Genomic DNA, 18,624 nt, shown 5'->3' with positions numbered 1-18,624 from the left:
CAGATATATTGGCCAATCAGTTGGTTGTCCAATATATCTTTTGCTGATCTACAAGCAATATGTCTGTGAAAGACGTCTTTCACAGATATATTGCATCTGCTGTGCGACACAGCAGATGACCAATATATCTGCAGATATATTAGTGCATCTTTCAGTGTGTATGAACAATCTCCATCTGCTTATATAGCTGCAGATCGATTGAACAGCAGATATATCTTTAAGATACATTGGTGCATCTTTCTGTGTGTATGAACAACCACCATCTGCAGATATATCTGCAGATCGATTGAACAGCAGCTATATCTGCTAGTGTGTACCCAGCTTAAGTTTTCTGCTGTTTGTTGAATACTGACAACAGTCAGTGCTGAAGGAGTTATTGATAAATGCGACCCTAAGTACAGTAGGCAGCTGTGCAGAAATGTGGCCTCGGATACATTCCCACAAAAATCTCAGGCCAGGGACACAGCTTGAAAACCTGGGACTGCACGGGGAAATGCATAGTGAGGGGAAGATTTGACAACTATGCTACATACAGCACAGTGTCACAGTATTTGTTATGTAATGTAGACCTGCCTGTACAAATGATGGCCAAGCATGATTGCCATGTCACACCTAGTTCACTCTACCAGAGTGTAGCTTTTGCCCAGCAGAGGTCTCTGTATGCCTGTGTGCCCGGCCCTCCCCCTTCTCTCTGCTGTGTGACTGTGCATGGGGAATTACACGGACACTTCCTGTTGCTGCTGCCTTTAGTTACTATTATCTGTTATTGATGTTTACGCGCTGCCAGTCTCCCTCTGCTCCAGTCCATTGTGTTCTGTAAAAGATATATCGCAGCAGTGTCCTTACAGCTTTTCCATGTAGGTTAGGTCCTTGCGGTATTGCACCGCGCATAGCGAGAGGAGAGGGACCCCGCAACAGCAGTTACTTCCCCGTGTCGGTGCTGCTGCCTGCCTTTGAGCGGGGTGTATGCGTGCTGCTGCGTGCTCAGCATGGCGGGGGAGAGCACCAGGGCTCTCGTCTCTGGATTTGTTTTTGGCGCTCTCACTTTCCACCATGTTAACTCCGGCTCAGACTCGGTGAGTACATTGTGGAGTGCAGGCTGCTGGCGGGGTGCTGCTGCTGCGGCGGCGCTGGTTGGAGATGAGAGCACTTTAGTGTTAGTGACCAGCACAATGTCAGGGCTTCACCAAAGTGTGGTCAGCCTAATCCCTCTGCGCTGTAGCCTCTGTCTCCTGTAATCCGATGTTAGCAGCCGTTTTGCTATATCTTAGAGCAGGGAATCCTGCAACTGTCCGGCTCTTGTGGAACTATAACTCCCAGCCTGCCCTGTCAACCATAAGGCTGCAGTGCATGCTGGGAGCTGTAATTGTACAACACCAATTTGACTTTTCTGTAGATGGCTGCAGCTTTCAAGTAATGCCCTGGTGTATACTCCACCTGTCCCTTTTTGTATATGGATGCAGATGACCTACTCTAGAAATGGGATCAGACAGCAGGGCAACAAGAGCAAAACAAGCAGGGCACTTTCTAGGTATATTTGTATAAGATCTGTATAGAAAGAAGAAAATTATTTGTATGGAATTGTAATTTCCCATCTTTTCTTGGATGCAAAGGAAGGATTTCTTCTTGGAGATGTGAAAGGGGAAGCAAAGGATAGCATCACTGATTCCCAGATGAGTGACATTCAAGTAGTTTATACAATCGGTATGTTCCGCAGAGTGGGAGGTAACATGTATTACTTCAACGTTATATTACTTGAAAGGACAGGAACTATGAAACCTACACTACTAGTAATTTTATTTGCAGCTGCCTGCATTGTTTTAAGAGTGGAATTGTTTGTTGGAAGGTTACATCGTTCACCATTAACTTAGCTGCAAATATTAAGTATCCCCTGAAGGTATGACCGATATCCCCAGTACCTGCTGCGATCCCTCCATTCCCACCGGCATCCACATCCCCAAAGGTATGGGATTGCTGCGAGATTTACCAATATATACATTGGTCCCCACAGCTTCCGCCATCTTCAGATAGTGGTAGCCTATGATCTACAGATCGGGGCTGTAGTACCGGCAACCCTCCGTCAGAAATGTGATCACGCGTGCCCAGCAGCCTTTACACCACATTGCAGGTACAAGCTCCTTTCGGAGCCACTGTCCCTGCCTGTACCGGGTAATACATTCACCCGATGTGATCCACATTCTGCAATGCGATCTTGGGCGCTAATATCGTGCCCATATTGTATTGCAAATGCGATCAATGATAAATGGGCCCCTTTGACTGTTAGGATTCCGTTTCCGTTATTGCGACTGCCAGGATATCGTAACCAACCCCAAGAAATAAAGGAAAATGTTTTAATTTTACTACTGAGACATGTTTCCTTGCCTAGGGGACACCATAAGTAAAAATTGGCTCCTCTTACCCCACTCTCCCCTAATGCCAATTTTATCCTGTATTCCAAGCTGGCAGTAAGGAGGACCAGTGCGATAAGGTACATTAGACTACAAGAAAATAGCATACTCTTTAACAATTTTGACCATACGGGAAATATGCATACAAACAGCTCATTAAGTACAGTATTCTATGCAAGTTGGCTGTACTTTATGCCGATAGCAGTGGTCATTGGTAATCTTCTGATCCTATTTACCAATAAACTAAAAGTAGTTTTACCATTCCTATTATTGGGGCCACATTTGCTCTATTATCAGCATCTTTGGTTAAGAATGAATCGGGAAGGATCCGACCAATTGAATTTATCCCATAGGGGTATATTCAATTGAAGTTGAAAGCTGCCGTCTGTCGAAAAGAGGGCAGTTTTCGACTTTTTTAAGTGGGAAGGGGTTCCGACCTATTCAATATAACCCCAAATTATGCGACAAGTCGAGGAATTCTTGTCGAAAAGCACGTGGATCGGCGGAATAGCTGCCGATCCGCGTGCTTGTGTTTCGACCATCTCAATTCGACTTTAAAAAAAAAAGTAGAAATGAGATGCAGGAGCAGAGACGGGGAGAGCCTCGCCGGAAACGGGGCCGGAGACGGGGAGAGCAGCGCCGGAGAATGTGTCACAGCCGCCGCTCACAGCAGCGTCCACCCGGCTGCAGCAAGCGAGACCACGCTTGCTGGAGCCGGGTGGACGCTGCCGTGAGGGCGGCTGTGATACGGGGGGGGGGTTAGGGGTAGAGCTACGGGGGCTGCTCTCCCCCGTCTGCTCGCGGCTCTTCCCCGTCTCAGCTCCCGCATCTCAATTCGACTTTTTTTAAAGTCAAATTGAGATTGCATTGAATAGCCCAGGTCGGATCCATTCCGACAAATGAATGTCGGAATGGATCCGACTTCAATTGAATATACCCCATAATCTCAGATGTGAAGTAACAAAATTGTTCAAGGCAATAAATAGCTTTTGGTTTAGAAATATTTCAAGTAAATATCAATTTCAGCAGGACACAAAGTAGAGTTTTATATAGGAAAGGTGGTAAATGTACTTGTAAATTTGCAAGAACCAACTGTGTAAACATTGCTTATTACAGAACCACAAAGCCAGTATACCACAATTCTGTAAAGGGCATTTTTAGAATGTTTGTATATCCAGAGGTTACAGAATGAATATTAAAGTGTAACACACTGGCTGCAAGAACTATTTTTCATATGTAACTAGTTATGTGAGCCTGTACTGTAAATGTAAACTTATCTAAGGGTTTTTTTTTTATCCCATAGATATCCAAAGGCATGTACCCTGTTACCGGCCTTGCAGGTTTGTAATGGGGCTGCTCACTAATAAAAATAAAAAAAATACTGTTTTACTTATTTCGCAACAATGCCATTTCACGTAAATTCTGTTGTCTTTTCCCCCCATATTTTCATTAAATATGTTATGAATTTTAATCAAGATGGAGTTGAAATAAGCAATAAAGAAAAAGTCTACTCTGCCATGTTGTACAGATCCCATGGGAGCAACAGCAGTAGTATAGTCTATTTTACCCTATTTTCCACCATTCACAATCAAAATATGAACATTACCGATTAGAAGTTGACTAGGGTTGCCTTACATTTTATACCCGCACACTGCAATTTCCCGCAAACATTTGGCCTAATTGTCCGTATCGGAGCATCTATTGGTAGTGCTCGAACTTGGAAAAGTGCATATGGGTTTTGTCTGTTTGAGCTAGTAATAATTAAATGATTATGTTTCAGTCATACTTAAGTTTGCATAAATGTCTGTAGTTTTTACAGTGGAGCGGGTGAATTGGACAAGCGTGCATTACAGAAGCTACTTGCTGGGCATGAAAAGGTAACTAAGCAAAATCAAACTATTGATTAACAGAGAACTGTAAAACCAGCATTCATTTTAGAATTTGAGATTTATTTACATACAGTATTGTCAAAAATAAAATAACTCTCCACTTAAATGTAGCAGCAGGAGTCTCAGGGACCAGAAAATGCTGTGTTTTTTTGTTTTTGTTTTGGGAGTGGGTACAAACGGGTTGGGTATGCGTTACCGCCGCTTGGGATCCCGGCACTGGAATGCCTGGGGAAAGGGGGGGGGGGGGCGTCGAGAGCCACAAGCCGCTTGCGGGCTCGGGCTATATTCCCACTCTATGGGTGATGTGGACAATAGGGAATAGTCCCTGCAAGTCGGCATGCCAACTGCCGGGATGTAGAGGGAGGCGGGATGTAGCCGTTGGTTATGTTACCGGCAGTCTCCTGACCCCCGGTCACATAAGCACATCCCATACAGATTCTTCCTCTCCCCCCCCCCCCAAACAGTAATACCCCTTTTCCACCTGAGTACCGGGTCTGACACAGGATTTTTAACCCTGCTACAACCCGTGTCGGCCCCGGCTCTGGACGCCGTTTCCACTGCACTTCGACATGGGTTATTCCCGATATAAGCAGCGGGGATGGTGGGCTGCATCGTGAGCTGGGAAGGCTGTGCTGTGTTTCTTCATGGCCCTCCTGTACTGACATCTGGAGACTGACACAGCTGGATGACGATAGTGCTATGGGATTTGTTATCGCAGATTTGCCGAAGACACTATAGCATAGGTTATAATATGCCCATTCCATACGTTCAGCACCGCTTTTCTTGCGGTTATGGTCGTATACTTTAGTAAATTGTTTGCATAGTGCCTTCAATTTGTTAACGACTTGTTGCTGGGTGTTTTGGATGCCTCTTTCTGCCAGTATAAGGGATATGTTCTTATACACGACGGCATCCTTGACTGTTCCAGTCACCTGCCTTCAAATTTCTTCCTCTCCCCGAATATTAAGCATCTCTTTTATCTCTGTGTCTGACCAGGTATGGGTAGTCATGTTGCTGTGCTGGAGCTTCTGCTGCTGTATGGTGTCTTGTTTGTTTGGAAGATGCTGCAATATCTGCATGTGCCCAGCGTGAATTCAGAGTGTCTATTTGTTTGCAAGCTGCTTCAATGCCTGCATTTTTCCAGTGGAGTGTCTGTGCAAGCTGCTGCACTAGCTTTGCCCAGCGTGTCAACTCTGCGTTTAGAAGCTGCTGCGATGGCTGTATGCGCCCAGCCTGTCTCCCAGGGATGACATCATCTTCCTGTGCCCCAGAAGCACCAATCAGTGTCTCAGAGCGTTACTCGAGTCTGAAAACACGGGTAATGACCGTTTCCACTGGACAGTTACCCGGGTCATTACTGTGTTCAACCCAGGTAGCTACCCGGGTAGGATTCCAGGGTCACTCAACCCATGTTTCTCTAACGTCCTAGTGGATGCTGGGACTCCGTCAGGACCATGGGGAATAGCGGGCTCCGCAGGAGACAGGGCACATCTAAAAAAGCTTTTAGGTCACATGGTGCGTACTGGCTCCTCCCCCTATGACCCTCCTCCAAGCCTCAGTTAGGTTTTTGTGCCCGTCCGAGAGGGTGCAATCTAGGTGGCTCTCCTAAAGAGCTGTTTAGAAAAGTTTTTTTTAGGTTTCAATCTCAGTGATTCCTGCTGGCAACAGGATCACTGCATCGAGGGACTTAGGGGAGAGATTTCCAACTCACCTGCGTGCAGGATGGATTGGAGTCTTAGGCTACTGGACACTTAGCTCCAGAGGGAGTCGGAACACAGGTCAGCCTGGGGTTCGTCCCGGAGCCGCGCCGCCGATCCCCCTTACAGACGCTGAAGAGACGGCAGAACGGAGGTCCGGAAAGCAGGCGGCAGAAGACTCCTCAGTCTTCTTGAAGGTAGCGCACAGCACGGCAGCTGTGCGCCATTGTTGTCACACGGCTCACTGACTCAGTCACGGAGGGTGCAGGGCGCTGCTGGGGGCGCCATGGGCAGCAATATAATTACCTTTAGTGGCAAAATAAATACATCACATATAGCCATTAAGGCTATATGTATGTATTTTAACCCAGGCCAGTTTCTTAAAAACCGGGGAAAAGCCCGCCGAAAAAGGGGCGGAGCTTATTCTCCTCAGCACTCAGCGCCATTTTCCTGCTCAGCTCCACTGGTGAGGAAGGCTCCCAGGTCTCTCCCCTGCACTGCACTACAGAAACAGGGTAACAAAGAGAAGGGGGGCATAAATTGGCGATATTTATATATTAAGAGCGCATATATAGTAAACAACACCTTCTAGGGTTGTTTATATACATTTATAGCGCTTTTGGTGTGTGCTGGCAAACTCTCCCTCTGTCTCCCCAAAGGGCTAGGGGGTCCTGTCTTCGATTAGAGCATTCCCTGTGTGGCTGCTGTGTGTCGGTACGTGTGTGTCGACATGTATGAGGACGATGTTGGTGTGGAGGCAGAGCAATTGCCGATGATGGTAATGTCACCCCCTAGGGAGTCGACACCGGAATGGATGGCTTTAGTTATGGAATTACGTGATAATGTCAGCACATTACAAAAGTCAGTTGACGAAATAAGACGCCCGGCAAACCAGTTAGTACCGGTTCAGGCGTCTCAGACACCGTCAGGGGCTGTAAAACGTCCTTTACCTCAGTCAGTCGACACGGGTACCGACACAGATGAATCTAGTGTCGACGGTGAAGAAACAAACGTATTTTCCAATAGGGCCACACGTTATATGATCACGGCAATGAAGGAGGCTTTGCAGATCTCTGATACTGCTGGTACCTCAAAAAGGGGTATTATGTGGGGGGTGAAAAAACTACCTGTATTTTTTCCAGAATCAGAGGAATTGAATGACGTGTGTGATGAAGCGTGGGTTAACCCCGATAGAAAACTGCTAATTTCCAAGAAGTTATTGGCATTATACCCTTTCCCACCAGAGGTTAGGGCGCGCTGGGAAACACCCCCTAGGGTGGATAAGGCGCTCACACGTTTATCAAAGCAAGTGGCGTTGCCGTCTCCTGATACGGCCGCCCTCAAGGATCCAGCAGATAGGAGGCTGGAAACTACACTGAAGAGTATATACACACATACTGGTGTTATACTGCGACCGGCAATAGCCTCAGCCTGGATGTGCAGTGCTGGGGTAGTGTGGTTGGATTCTCTGACTGAAAATATTGATACCCTGGATAGGGACAGTATTTTATTGACTCTAGAGCAATTAAAGGATGCTTTCCTTTATATGCGAGATGCTCAGAGGGATGTTTGTACTCTAGCATCAAGAGTAAGCGCGATGTCCATATCTGCCAGAAGAAGTTTATGGACGCGACAGTGGTCAGGTGATGCGGATTCCAAGAGGCATATGGAAGTATTGCCATATAAAGGAGAGGAATTGTTTGGGGTCGGTCTTTCGGACCTGGTGGCCACGGCAACTGCCGGCAAATCCACTTTTTTACCTCAGACCCCCTCCCAACAGAAAAAGACACCGTCTTTTCAGCCGCAGTCCTTTCGCTCCTATAAAAAGCGACCAAAAGGACAGTCTTATCTGCCGCGAGGCAGAGGAAAGGGTAAGAAAGGGCAGCAAGCAGCCCCTGCCCAGGAACAGAAGCCCGCCCCGGCTTCTACAAAGCCATCAGCATGACGCTGGGGCTTTACAAGCGGACTCAGGAACGGTGGGGGGTCGACTCAAGATTTTCAGCAATCAATGGGTTCACTCACAAGTGGACCCGTGGGTCCTGCAGATAGTATCTCAGGGTTACATGCTGGAGTTCGAAAGGTCTCCCCCTCGCCGGTTCCTAAAGTCTGCTTTACCAACGTCTCCCTCAGAAAGGACGTCGGTTTTGGAAGCCATTCACAAGCTGTATTCTCAGCAGGTGATAGTCAAGGTACCCCTCCTACAACAGGGAAAGGGGTATTATTCCACACTATTTGTGGTACCGAAACCGGACGGTTCGGTAAGGCCTATTCTAAATCTGAAATCCTTGAACCTGTACATAAAGAAATTCAAGTTCAAGATGGAGTCACTCAGAGCAGTGATAGCGAATCTGGAAGAAGGAGACTTCATGGTGTCCTTGGACATAAAAGATGCTTATCTACATGTCCCGATTTACCCCTCACACCAAGGGTATCTCAGGTTCGTGATACAAGACTGTCATTATCAGTTTCAAACGCTGCCGTTTGGGTTGTCCACGGCCCCTCGGGTCTTTACCAAGGTAATGACCGAAATGATGGTTCTTCTACGAAGAAAAGGCGTATTAATTATCCCTTACTTGGACGATCTCCTGATAAGGGCAAAGTCCAGAGAACAGCTGGAAGTCGGTGTAGCGCTAACACAAGTAGTGCTTCAGCAACACGGGTGGATTCTAAATCTTCCAAAATCTCAATTGACCCCGACAACACATCTGCTGTTCCTGGGCATGATTCTGGACACGGTTCAGAAAAAGGTATTTCTCCCGGAAGAGAAAGCAAGGGAGTTATCCGAACTTGTCAAGAACCTCCTAAAACCAGGAACTGTGTCAGTACATCAATGCACAAGAGTCCTGGGAAAGATGGTGGCTTCGTACGAAGCGATTCCATTCGGCAGATTCCATGCACGAACATTTCAGTGGGATCTGCTGGACAAATGGTCCGGATCGCATCTGCACATGCATCAGCGGATAACACTGTCACCGAGAACAAGGTTGTCTCTCCTGTGGTGGTTGCAGACTGCCCATCTGTTAGTGGGCCGCAGATTCGGCATACAGGACTGGGTCCTGGTGACTACGGATGCCAGCCTACGAGGTTGGGGAGCAGTCACAAAGGGAAGAAACTTCCAGGGCGTGTGGTCAAACCTGGAGACGTCTCTTCACATAAATATACTGGAGCTAAGAGCGATCTACAATGCTCTAAGCCTGGCAAAATCGCTGCTTCAGGGTCAGCCGGTGTTGATCCAGTCCGACAACATCACGGCAGTCGCCCACGTAAACCGACAAGGCGGCACGAGAAGCAGGAGTGCAATGGCAGAAGCTGCAAGGATTCTGCGCTGGGCGGAGAATCATGTCGTAGCACTGTCAGCAGTGTTCATCCCGGGAGTGGACAACTGGGAAGCAGATTTCCTCAGCAGACACGACCTTCACCCGGGAGAGTGGGGACTTCATCCAGAAGTTTTCCACATGATTGTGAACCGTTGGGAAAAACCAAAGGTGGACATGATGGCGTCTCGCCTCAACAAAAAATTGGACAGGTATTGCGCCAGGTCAAGAGACCCTCAGGCAATAGCTGTGGACGCTCTGGTAACACCGTGGGTGTACCAGTCAGTGTATGTGTTCCCTCCTCTGCCTCTCATACCAAAGGTACTGAGAATTATACGGAAAAGAGGAGTAAGAACAATACTGGTAGCTCCGGACTGGCCAAGAAGAACTTGGTATCCGGAACTTCAAGAGATGCTCACGGAGGATCCGTGGCCTCTACCTCTAAGAAGGGATCTGCTTCAGCAGGGACCTTGTATGTTCCAAGACTTACCGCGGCTGCGTTTGACGGCATGGCGGTTGAACGCCGGATTCTAAAAGAGAAGGGCATTCCTGAGGAAGTTATTCCTACTTTAATTAAAGCCAGGAAAGAAGTGACCGCACAACATTATCACCGCATTTGGAGAAAATATGTTGCGTGGTGTGAGGCCAAGAAGGCTCCAACGGAAGAATTTCAATTGGGTCGATTCTTACATTTCCTGCAAGCAGGATTGTCTATGGGCCTCAAATTGGGGTCCATTAAAGTTCAAATTTCGGCCTTATCAATTTTCTTCCAGAAGGAATTGGCGTCAGTGCCTGAAGTACAAACTTTTGTCAAAGGTGTACTACATATACAACCCCCAATAGTGCCTCCAGTGGCACCGTGGGATTTGAACGTGGTTCTAAATTTTCTCAAATCTCATTGGTTTGAGCCTTTAAAATCGGTAGATTTAAAATACCTTACATGGAAGGTAACCATGCTGTTGGCCCTGGCTTCAGCCAGGAGAGTTTCGGAGTTGGCAGCTTTGTCATACAAAAGCCCATATCTGATATTCCATTCGGACAGGGCAGAATTGAGGACACGTCCTCAATTTCTCCCTAAGGTGGTTTCGGCATTTCACTTGAACCAGCCTATTGTGGTGCCTGCGGCTACTAGCGACTTGGAGGACTCCAAGTTACTGGACGTTGTCAGAGCATTAAAAATATATATTTCAAGGACAGCTGGAGTCAGAAAATCTGACTCGTTGTTTACATTGTATGCACCCAACAAGTTGGGTGCTCCTGCGTCTAAACAGACGATTGCACGTTGGATATGTAGTACAATCCAACTTGCACATTCTGTGGCAGGCCTGCCACAGCCTAAATCTGTAAAGGCCCATTCCACAAGGAAAGTGGGCTCATCCTGGGCGGCTGCCCGAGGAGTCTCGGCATTACAACTTTGCCGAGCAGCTACGTGGTCAGGGGAGAACACGTTTGTAAAATTTTACAAATTTGATACTCTGGCTAAAGAGGACCTGGAGTTCTCTCATTCGGTGCTGCAGAGTCATCCGCACTCTCCCGCCCGTTTGGGAGCTTTGGTATAATCCCCATGGTCCTGACGGAGTCCCAGCATCCACTAGGACGTTAGAGAAAATAAGAATTTACTTACCGATAATTCTATTTCTCATAGTCCGTAGTGGATGCTGGGCGCCCATCCCAAGTGCAGATTGTCTGCAATGCTTGTACATAGTTATTGTTACAAAAATCGGGTTATTACTGTTGTTGTGAGCCATCTGTTCAGAGGCTACTTCGTTTGTGTTATCATACTGTTAACTGGGTTCAGATCACAAGTTGTACGGTGTGATTGGTGTGGCTGGTATGAGTCTTACCCGGGATTCAAGATCCTTCCTTATTGTGTACGCTCGTCCGGGGACAGTACCTAACTGAGGCTTGGAGGAGGGTCATAGGGGGAGGAGCCAGTACGCACCATGTGACCTAAAAGCTTTTTTAGATGTGCCCTGTCTCCTGCGGAGCCCGCTATTCCCCATGGTCCTGACGGAGTCCCAGCATCCACTACGGACTATGAGAAATAGAATTATCGGTAAGTAAATTCTTATTTTTTTGTTTGGGAGCTGTTTCCACTTACTAAAAACCTGTGTTGATGCGCGCCCCATGCAAAAACACAGGTAAATTCAGCTAGTGGAAAAGGGGTATAAGTAAATGTTATACAGTATGGTCCCATTAGGTCCTGTCTGGTATGAACAACTTTAGCATAGAGGTCCTTAAAGTCACAATAATAATTTTATAAATAAGTTTTCAAAATGTTCATAATGACCATGTACTGTTGAAAATAAATGATCTCATAAGATCTGCAGTCCGGAAAACGTCATGCATATTATTACAGAGAATATTTGATCACTCATATCGGTCATGACCGTTTGTAGAAGTATTGTAGGCATAGCATGATACTGGTAGCAGCAAATACATGTGATAATAGATAGCTATCTAAGGCTTCTCCAGCCTATTCTTCTAAATAAATAAAAAGTTAGATAGATATGTCTTATTAGCTTTGGTGTCACAAGTTTATATCTCTGTTTTGTACTATTGATTGTTTATAGAATTGATGCAAAACACAGCACATTTAAAGTTCCTGTAGCAACAGTACCTAGAGTGTACTTGTTATTACACATGTGTAACCTTGAGCTGCTTCTGTTGTCCACTGTTCGCTCTAGCTTTTGTGTATTTTTTTTTTTTTTTGTGGCCATAGAATGTGATTGGGTGGTATAAGTTTCGTCAGAACACAGATCAGACAATGACCTTCAGGGAGAGGATCTTGCATCAGAACCTGCAAGCATACCTGTCTAACTCGGAACTTGTGTTCTTGGAAGTCACAACGCAATCTACAACGGAGACCGAATCCACTCATCTCATTGAGTACTCCTTACATAAATCTCAAGATGGGCAAGTACCTTACTAGTTTGTATTAGAAACAAGAAACTTAAGATTACCTGAAAAACATTTTCCTATGGTGAATAGAATGCGCCATACTTTTTTTTTTTTTCTTAACACCTGTGTATACAAAATCATATTCTACTTAAGATTGTATACTGGAGCAACACTTGCAATTGTGTAGTTTTATGTTGGCGGTGAAACGTAACTTATTAGACTATAAAATATAGCTATGTACACAGCCCATAAGTGTATTTTGTTATTTTATAGGCTGATTATTGTTAAAAATTTGTCTCAGTCTTTTTCAGAAAGTGCCTCTCATAATTGCCAACCTGGGGATGTTGGAGCAGCAGGGATACAGCACTTTATCTGGAGCCTGTGTGTCTGTTGGATTTAACCAGGCAGTCAAAAATCACAGGTGGGCATAGGATTCTGGACTCATGGGATGAAAATGAATCGGTGCTTCTTTATCTTGGCAGCTTACTATAAACATAAACCTATAAAAAGCACTGAACCTCAGGTGGTAGTTGAGGATAAAAGCTAACAAGTTTAGTGTGGATCACTCGCAGGTTTTGAAGATTGGACGAATAGCAAAAAAGAAATACCTCGCTATTTATATATAGGATGTCTGTACGTTTCCCTGAGTCTGATGGACAGACATCTACATTTGACAGGTTTTGTGTTATCCTTAACATACACATTGTTTACTCCAGCTGTTGTGATGTGTAACACAGCAAGCTAACCCGCACTGCCTTAATTGTTACCTCTTTGTTTGAACAGGTTGGAGTTCTTTAATGAAGATGGCACTTTAAAGGAAGTTAATAAAATTACTGGTATGTGTAAGAGTCTACAGGAGCAACTGAAGGTACATGATGGTATGGAATAGGTTTTAAAGTTCATAAGATGCACAACTAATAAGAAACCGCACACAGGGCCTGACTTAGAGATGTATGGTTTTGCACAGTCTCTGCATCTGTGTACCCAGTGGTAGTGCAATAATATTCCAATGCAAAGAAGCAGCATCGGATCATCTGCATAAATATCGGCCATCTGAATAACTCAGATGGCCTGTGTTTTCACGCTGGCAGGGTCAGTAACACTGCTGTGCCTTGCCACTGGCCTCAGCACGCCTAGAAAACGTCACGCCCCCGTTTTTTTAAATGCTGCCCATTGCCACCCTTTGTCCCTGCCCCAAATGGTGGGGGCACTGTGACCTTCGCCGCAGAAACAGATCTGCACATGCACAGATCTGTAATCCTGTACACATTCTGGTTTACATACAGCCCTGAATCAGGCCTACAATGCCACAGCCAAAGGGAAGTATAAGGGGTACATTTACTAAAGATTGATTTTAAGAAATCTAAGGTGATCAACATTCATGATGTTTTCAAGGTGCTAAATCAGACATTTTATTTTTAGTGTTGTAAATGTGCGATTTAGCCCCAGAAACACAGCATCGATGTTGATCGATTTTAGATCAATTGGAATCGACCTTTAGTACTTTTCCCCTAAGAAGGGGAGCATGTAAAGGCTGGTGTACAGCAGGTTACAGAGATTGCTTTATCTCCCATTCATGTGCGATCAGACTGGAAGTACATATAACATAAAGTAATGTGCTCCTCCATAAATATACCACGAATACAAAGGAATATGTGTACTATTTACATTTGAATCCTATAGTTAGTACCAAATGCTAACACAAAAGCACTATGAATACAGATAAGGCAATACATATAAGGCAAGCCTTTATTTCTCTGACGTCCTAGTGGATGCTGGGAACTCCGTAAGGACCATGGGGAATAGACGGGCTCCGCATGAGACTGGGCACTCTAAAAGAAAGATTAGGTACTATCTGGTGTGCACTGGCTCCTCCCTCTATGCCCCTCCTCCAGACCTCAGTTAGAATCTGTGCCCGGCCAGAGCTGGCTGCTCCTAGTGGGCTCTCCTGAGCTTGCTAGAAAGAAAGTATTTATTAGGTTTTTTATTTTCAGTGAGATCTGCTGGCAACAGACTCACTGCTACGTGGGACTGAGGGGAGAGAAGCAAACCTACCTGCTTGCAGCTAGCTTGTGCTTCTTAGGCTACTGGACACCATTAGCTCCAGAGGGTTCGAACACAGGGCTTGACCTCGATCGTCCGTTCCCGGAGCCGCGCCTCCGTCCCCCTTGCAGAGCCAGAAGACAGAAGAACAGTTGAAATCGGCGGCAGAAGACTCCTGTCTTCATTAAGGTAGCGCACAGCACTGCAGCTGTGCGCCATTGCTCCCACAGCACACCACACACTCCGGTCACTGTAGGGTGCAGGGCGCTGGGGGAAGGGCGCCCTGGGCAGCAATTATAATACCTTTTGGCACAAATTACACACATAATACAGTCTAGCACTGTATATGTGTGCAAACCCCCGCCATTAAGTCACACAAAACGCGGGACAGAAGCCCGCCGCTGAGGGGGCGGGGCCTTCTTCCTCAGCACACCAGCGCCATTTTCCTTCACAGCTCCGCTGGAAGCACGCTCCCCAGGCTCTCCCCTGCAGTATCCAGGTACAAGACGGGTTAAAAAGAGAGAGGGGGGGGACATAAATTTAGGCGCAAATCGATACAAACAAGCAGCTATTGGGAAAATCACTTTTCTCTAACGTCCTAGTGGATGCTGGGAACTCCGTAAGGCCCATGGGGAATAGCGGGCTCCGAAGGAGGCTGGGCACTCTAGAAAGATCTTAGACTACCTGGTGTGCACTGACTCCTCCCACTATGACCCTCCTCCAAGCCTCAGTTAGATTTCGTGCCCGGCCGAGGTTGGATGCACACTAGGGACTCTCCTGAGCTCTTAGAAAGTTATAGTCTTAGAATTTGTTATTTTCAGTGAGACCTGCTGGCAACAGGCTCACTGCAGCGAGGGACTAAGGGGAGAAGAAGCGAACTCGCCTGCTTGCAGCCGGATTGGGCTTCTTAGGCTACTGGACACCATTAGCTCCAGAGGGATCGACCGCAGGCCCAGCCTTGATGTTCGGTCCCGGAGCCGCGCCGCCGTCTCCCTTACAGAGCCAGAAGCAAGAAGATGGTCCGGAAAATCGGCGGCATGAAGACTGTCTTCACCAAGGTAGCGCACAGCACTGCAGCTGTGCGCCATTGCTCTCACACACTTCACACTCCGGTCACTGAGGGTGCAGGGCGCTGGGGGGGGGCGCCCTGAGGCAGCAATAAAAACACCTTGGCTGGCTAAAATACCTCAATATATGGCCCCAGGGGCTATATATGAGGTAAATACCCCTGCCAGAATTCCATAAAAAACGGGAGAATAGGCCGCGAAAAAGGGGCGGAGCCTATCTCCTCAGCACACTAGCGCCATTTTTCCCTCACAGCTCGGCTGGAGGGAAGCTCCCTGGCTCTTCCCTGCAATTCTACAGTACAGTAAGAGGGAAAAGAGAGGGGGGCATTAAAATTGGCACTGTATACAGTATATTATATAAAAGCTATTAGGGACATAACTCAGTTAGTCCCTGTATATATATATATATAGCGCTCTGGTGTGTGCTGGCATACTCTTACTCTGTCCCCCCAAAGGGCTTTTGTGGGTCCTGTCCTCATTTAGAGCATTCCCTGTGTGTCTGCGGTGTGTCAGTACGGCTGTGTCGACATGTTGAATGAGGAGGCTTATATGGTGACAGAACAGAGGCCGATATATGTGATGTCGCCCCCTGTGGGGCCGACACCAGAGTGGATGGATAGGTGAAAGGTATTAACCGACAGTGTCAACTCCTTACATAAAAGGGTGGATGACGTTACAGCTGTGGGACAGCCGGCTTCGCAGCCCGCGCCTGCCCAGGCGTCTCAAAGGCCATCAGGGGCTCAAAAACGCCCGCTCTCTCAGATGGCAGACACAGATGTCGACACGGAGTCTGACTCCAGTGTCGACAAGGTGGAGACATATACACAATCCACTAGGAACATCCGTGACGTGATCCCGGCAATAAAAAATGTGTTATACATTTCTGACTTTAACCCAAGCACCTCTAAAAATGGGTTTTAGGTTTGGGGAGAAAAAACAGGCAGTGTTTTGTTCCCCCATCAGATGAATAAATGAAGTGTGTGAAAGCGTGGGTTCCCCCGTTAAGAAACTGGTAATTTTATAAAAAGTTACTGATGGCGTACCCTTTCCCGCCAGGTGGATAAGTTACGCTGGGAGATATCCCCTAGGGTGGATAAGGCGCTCACACGTTTGTCAAAAAAGGTGGCACTGCCGTCTTAGGATACGGCCACTTTAATAGGTACCTGTTGATAAAAAACAGGAGGCTATCCTGAAGTCTGTATTTACACACTCAGGTACTAGACTGAGACCTGCAGATAGTGCTGCTGCAGCGTGGTCGGTGACCCTGTCAAACAGGGATACTAGTTGGCAAACATAAAAACATATTAAAGACGTCGTCTTATATATGGGGGATGCACAGAGCGATATTTTGCCGGCTGGCATCCAAAATAAATGTAATGTCCATTCTGTCAGGAGGGTATTAGAGACCTGTCACTGGACAGGTGATGCTGACTTAAAAAGCGCATAGAGAGCCTTATAAGGGTGAGGAATTATGTGGGGATGGTCTCTGGGACCTCGTATCCACAGCAACTGCTGGGAAGAAATAATTTTACCTCAGGTTTCCTCACAGACAAAGGTACAGTCCTTTCGGCTTCAGAAAAGCAAGCGGGTCAAATGGCGCTTCCTTTCTTTTTCATCCACTAGGGGTCACTGGAGTACTCTTGGGGATATGGACGGCTTCCACCGGAAGAAGGCACTGAATAAATTAATTTTTGAGACTACTCCTCCCCTCCATATCCTGCAGCACTTCAGTGTTTTTTCTGTGCTCGACACAGTTAGAAGGCATAGTGGAGCTCATCCACAAAGTATTGGAATTTTTTTCTAAGTTTTTTTTTTTCTTCAATTTCCACGTCCTTTCCCCCCTTCTAACAGGCGTGGGTCAGGGACAGTGGAAGCGGCTGAGTAGCCGTGAGTGTCGGACCTCTCTGTAAAGAGCTCCCTCACTCCACTTGCAGGCTGCCTGCAGGAAAGCTGGACGGAGCTTGGATGAAGGCCCCGTCATAGACTTTTGTCACGGTCCAGGTATGTTGGGTTGGGGCGGTCAGCGCTTGCTGCCGCTCCACTGTTGGGGATTGTTGGGTACTCACCGCTGCCCGGAGCGCGTGTACATGGGCCGCTTCACGGTCCATGCGGCGCGCTCTCACTCTCCGGTTCCCAGCATCCTAAAAGACCGCTGCTCCCTGCGCAGCAGCAGCGCTGCTTGGCTACACAGACACGCCGTTATGCTGTGTGTGGCGGGCGGGAGCACGTGTGCATGGGCCGCTCCACGGCTCCATGCAGCACGCTCTCTGCTTCCGCCATCCGCCCGCAGCAGCCGAGGAGTTCCGTTGTCCGGGGTCTACAGTCAGGCCGCTCACACGGCCCTTTGCAAAACTTCCACAGGCCCAGACCCGGTGCTGTACACGGAGACTTTAACAGTATTTGGCAGTGCAAGAAATGCTTAATATGTTTAAATGTTCTCCTGTCTGTTCCAGGTTTCCTATTTTTACATCTCGGCTAAGAGTGGTACTAGAGGAATTTTTGGGGTCAGTTTTCGTATTTCTGGCAGGCACTGCACTTGCCTAGATATATACCAGGAACTTTGGTGTTATTACTGAGTCGTGCAGTCTGTCTGTGTGGAGTTTGTATTGTCTGTCTTCATAATGAGTAAGACACCAGCAAAATCTAAGAAACATTTGTCATGTCATGTCTGTAAGAGTGTGTTGCCTGATGGATCCACCACATGTACAGCATGTGTTGTTAATACAGCCATAAATACGATTTCCATTCCAGAAGTAAAGGCATCTCAGGACCCGCCATGGGCTTTACTTGCAGATGTATTAGTTGGTTTACAATCAGAACTGGCCGCCTCTCGTGAAGAAAGAGAGGCGGCAAGATCTGAGTTTAAGATGAGACCATTTGAGTTACCTGGGGAGTCTCAAACTGGTCATAAGTCCACCTTGAGTGGAAAAGATAAGTTTCCTTTTCCTACTAATTTTCCTGTCTCTGGGATACTAGACCTCACTGATCAGGAGTACGAGGAGGGCGAAATAGAACAACAGTCAGAAGGTGACGACTTTGACAGCCCAGGTATTGACAATCTCATCAGAGCAGTTCGTCAGTCGCTGGAGTTTACGGAAACTGAGGAGCCACTGACGAATGATGAGGTAGTCTTTACTAAACGACAGAGATCTCCGATGTGTTTCCCTATCTCGGAATCTCTTAATAAAATGTTACTGGAGTCACGGAAAAATCCGGACAAACGGTTTTCTATTCCTCGTAGATTTAAATCGAGTTACCCGTTTCCAGAGGCCATGACAGCTACATGGGAGAACCCACCTTTGGTG

At 46.9% G+C, this 18,624-nt stretch overlaps 1 protein-coding gene across 2 annotated transcripts in view; it reads left to right on the top strand.

Annotated features, from left to right (window-relative positions):
* Positions 1–620: 620 nt before the first annotated feature.
* The window catches only part of ABRAXAS1 (abraxas 1, BRCA1 A complex subunit), a 79,011-nt gene continuing 61,007 nt past the window's right edge, over positions 621–18,624 (top strand). Inside the window, exons 1-7 of one of the 2 annotated variants that reach the window (XM_063919750.1) lie at positions 621–1,076; positions 1,614–1,704; positions 3,712–3,748; positions 4,219–4,285; positions 12,031–12,224; positions 12,511–12,630; positions 12,993–13,077. In XM_063919750.1, coding sequence (XP_063775820.1) covers positions 990–1,076; positions 1,614–1,704; positions 3,712–3,748; positions 4,219–4,285; positions 12,031–12,224; positions 12,511–12,630; positions 12,993–13,077 — 681 coding nt within the window. In that variant the 5' untranslated portion in view covers positions 621–989. Of the gene's footprint in view, positions 1,077–1,163; positions 1,532–1,613; positions 1,705–3,711; positions 3,749–4,218; positions 4,286–12,030; positions 12,225–12,510; positions 12,631–12,992; positions 13,078–18,624 lie in introns of those variants that run through there. The other variant, XM_063919754.1, reaches the window with a different exon arrangement.

This window comes from Pseudophryne corroboree, chromosome 1 (assembly GCF_028390025.1).
Source record: "Pseudophryne corroboree isolate aPseCor3 chromosome 1, aPseCor3.hap2, whole genome shotgun sequence".
Classification (NCBI taxonomy): domain Eukaryota; kingdom Metazoa; phylum Chordata; class Amphibia; order Anura; family Myobatrachidae; genus Pseudophryne; species Pseudophryne corroboree.
Note: the sequence above shows the minus strand (reverse complement) of the source record. Positions and strands in the feature narration are given on the sequence as shown.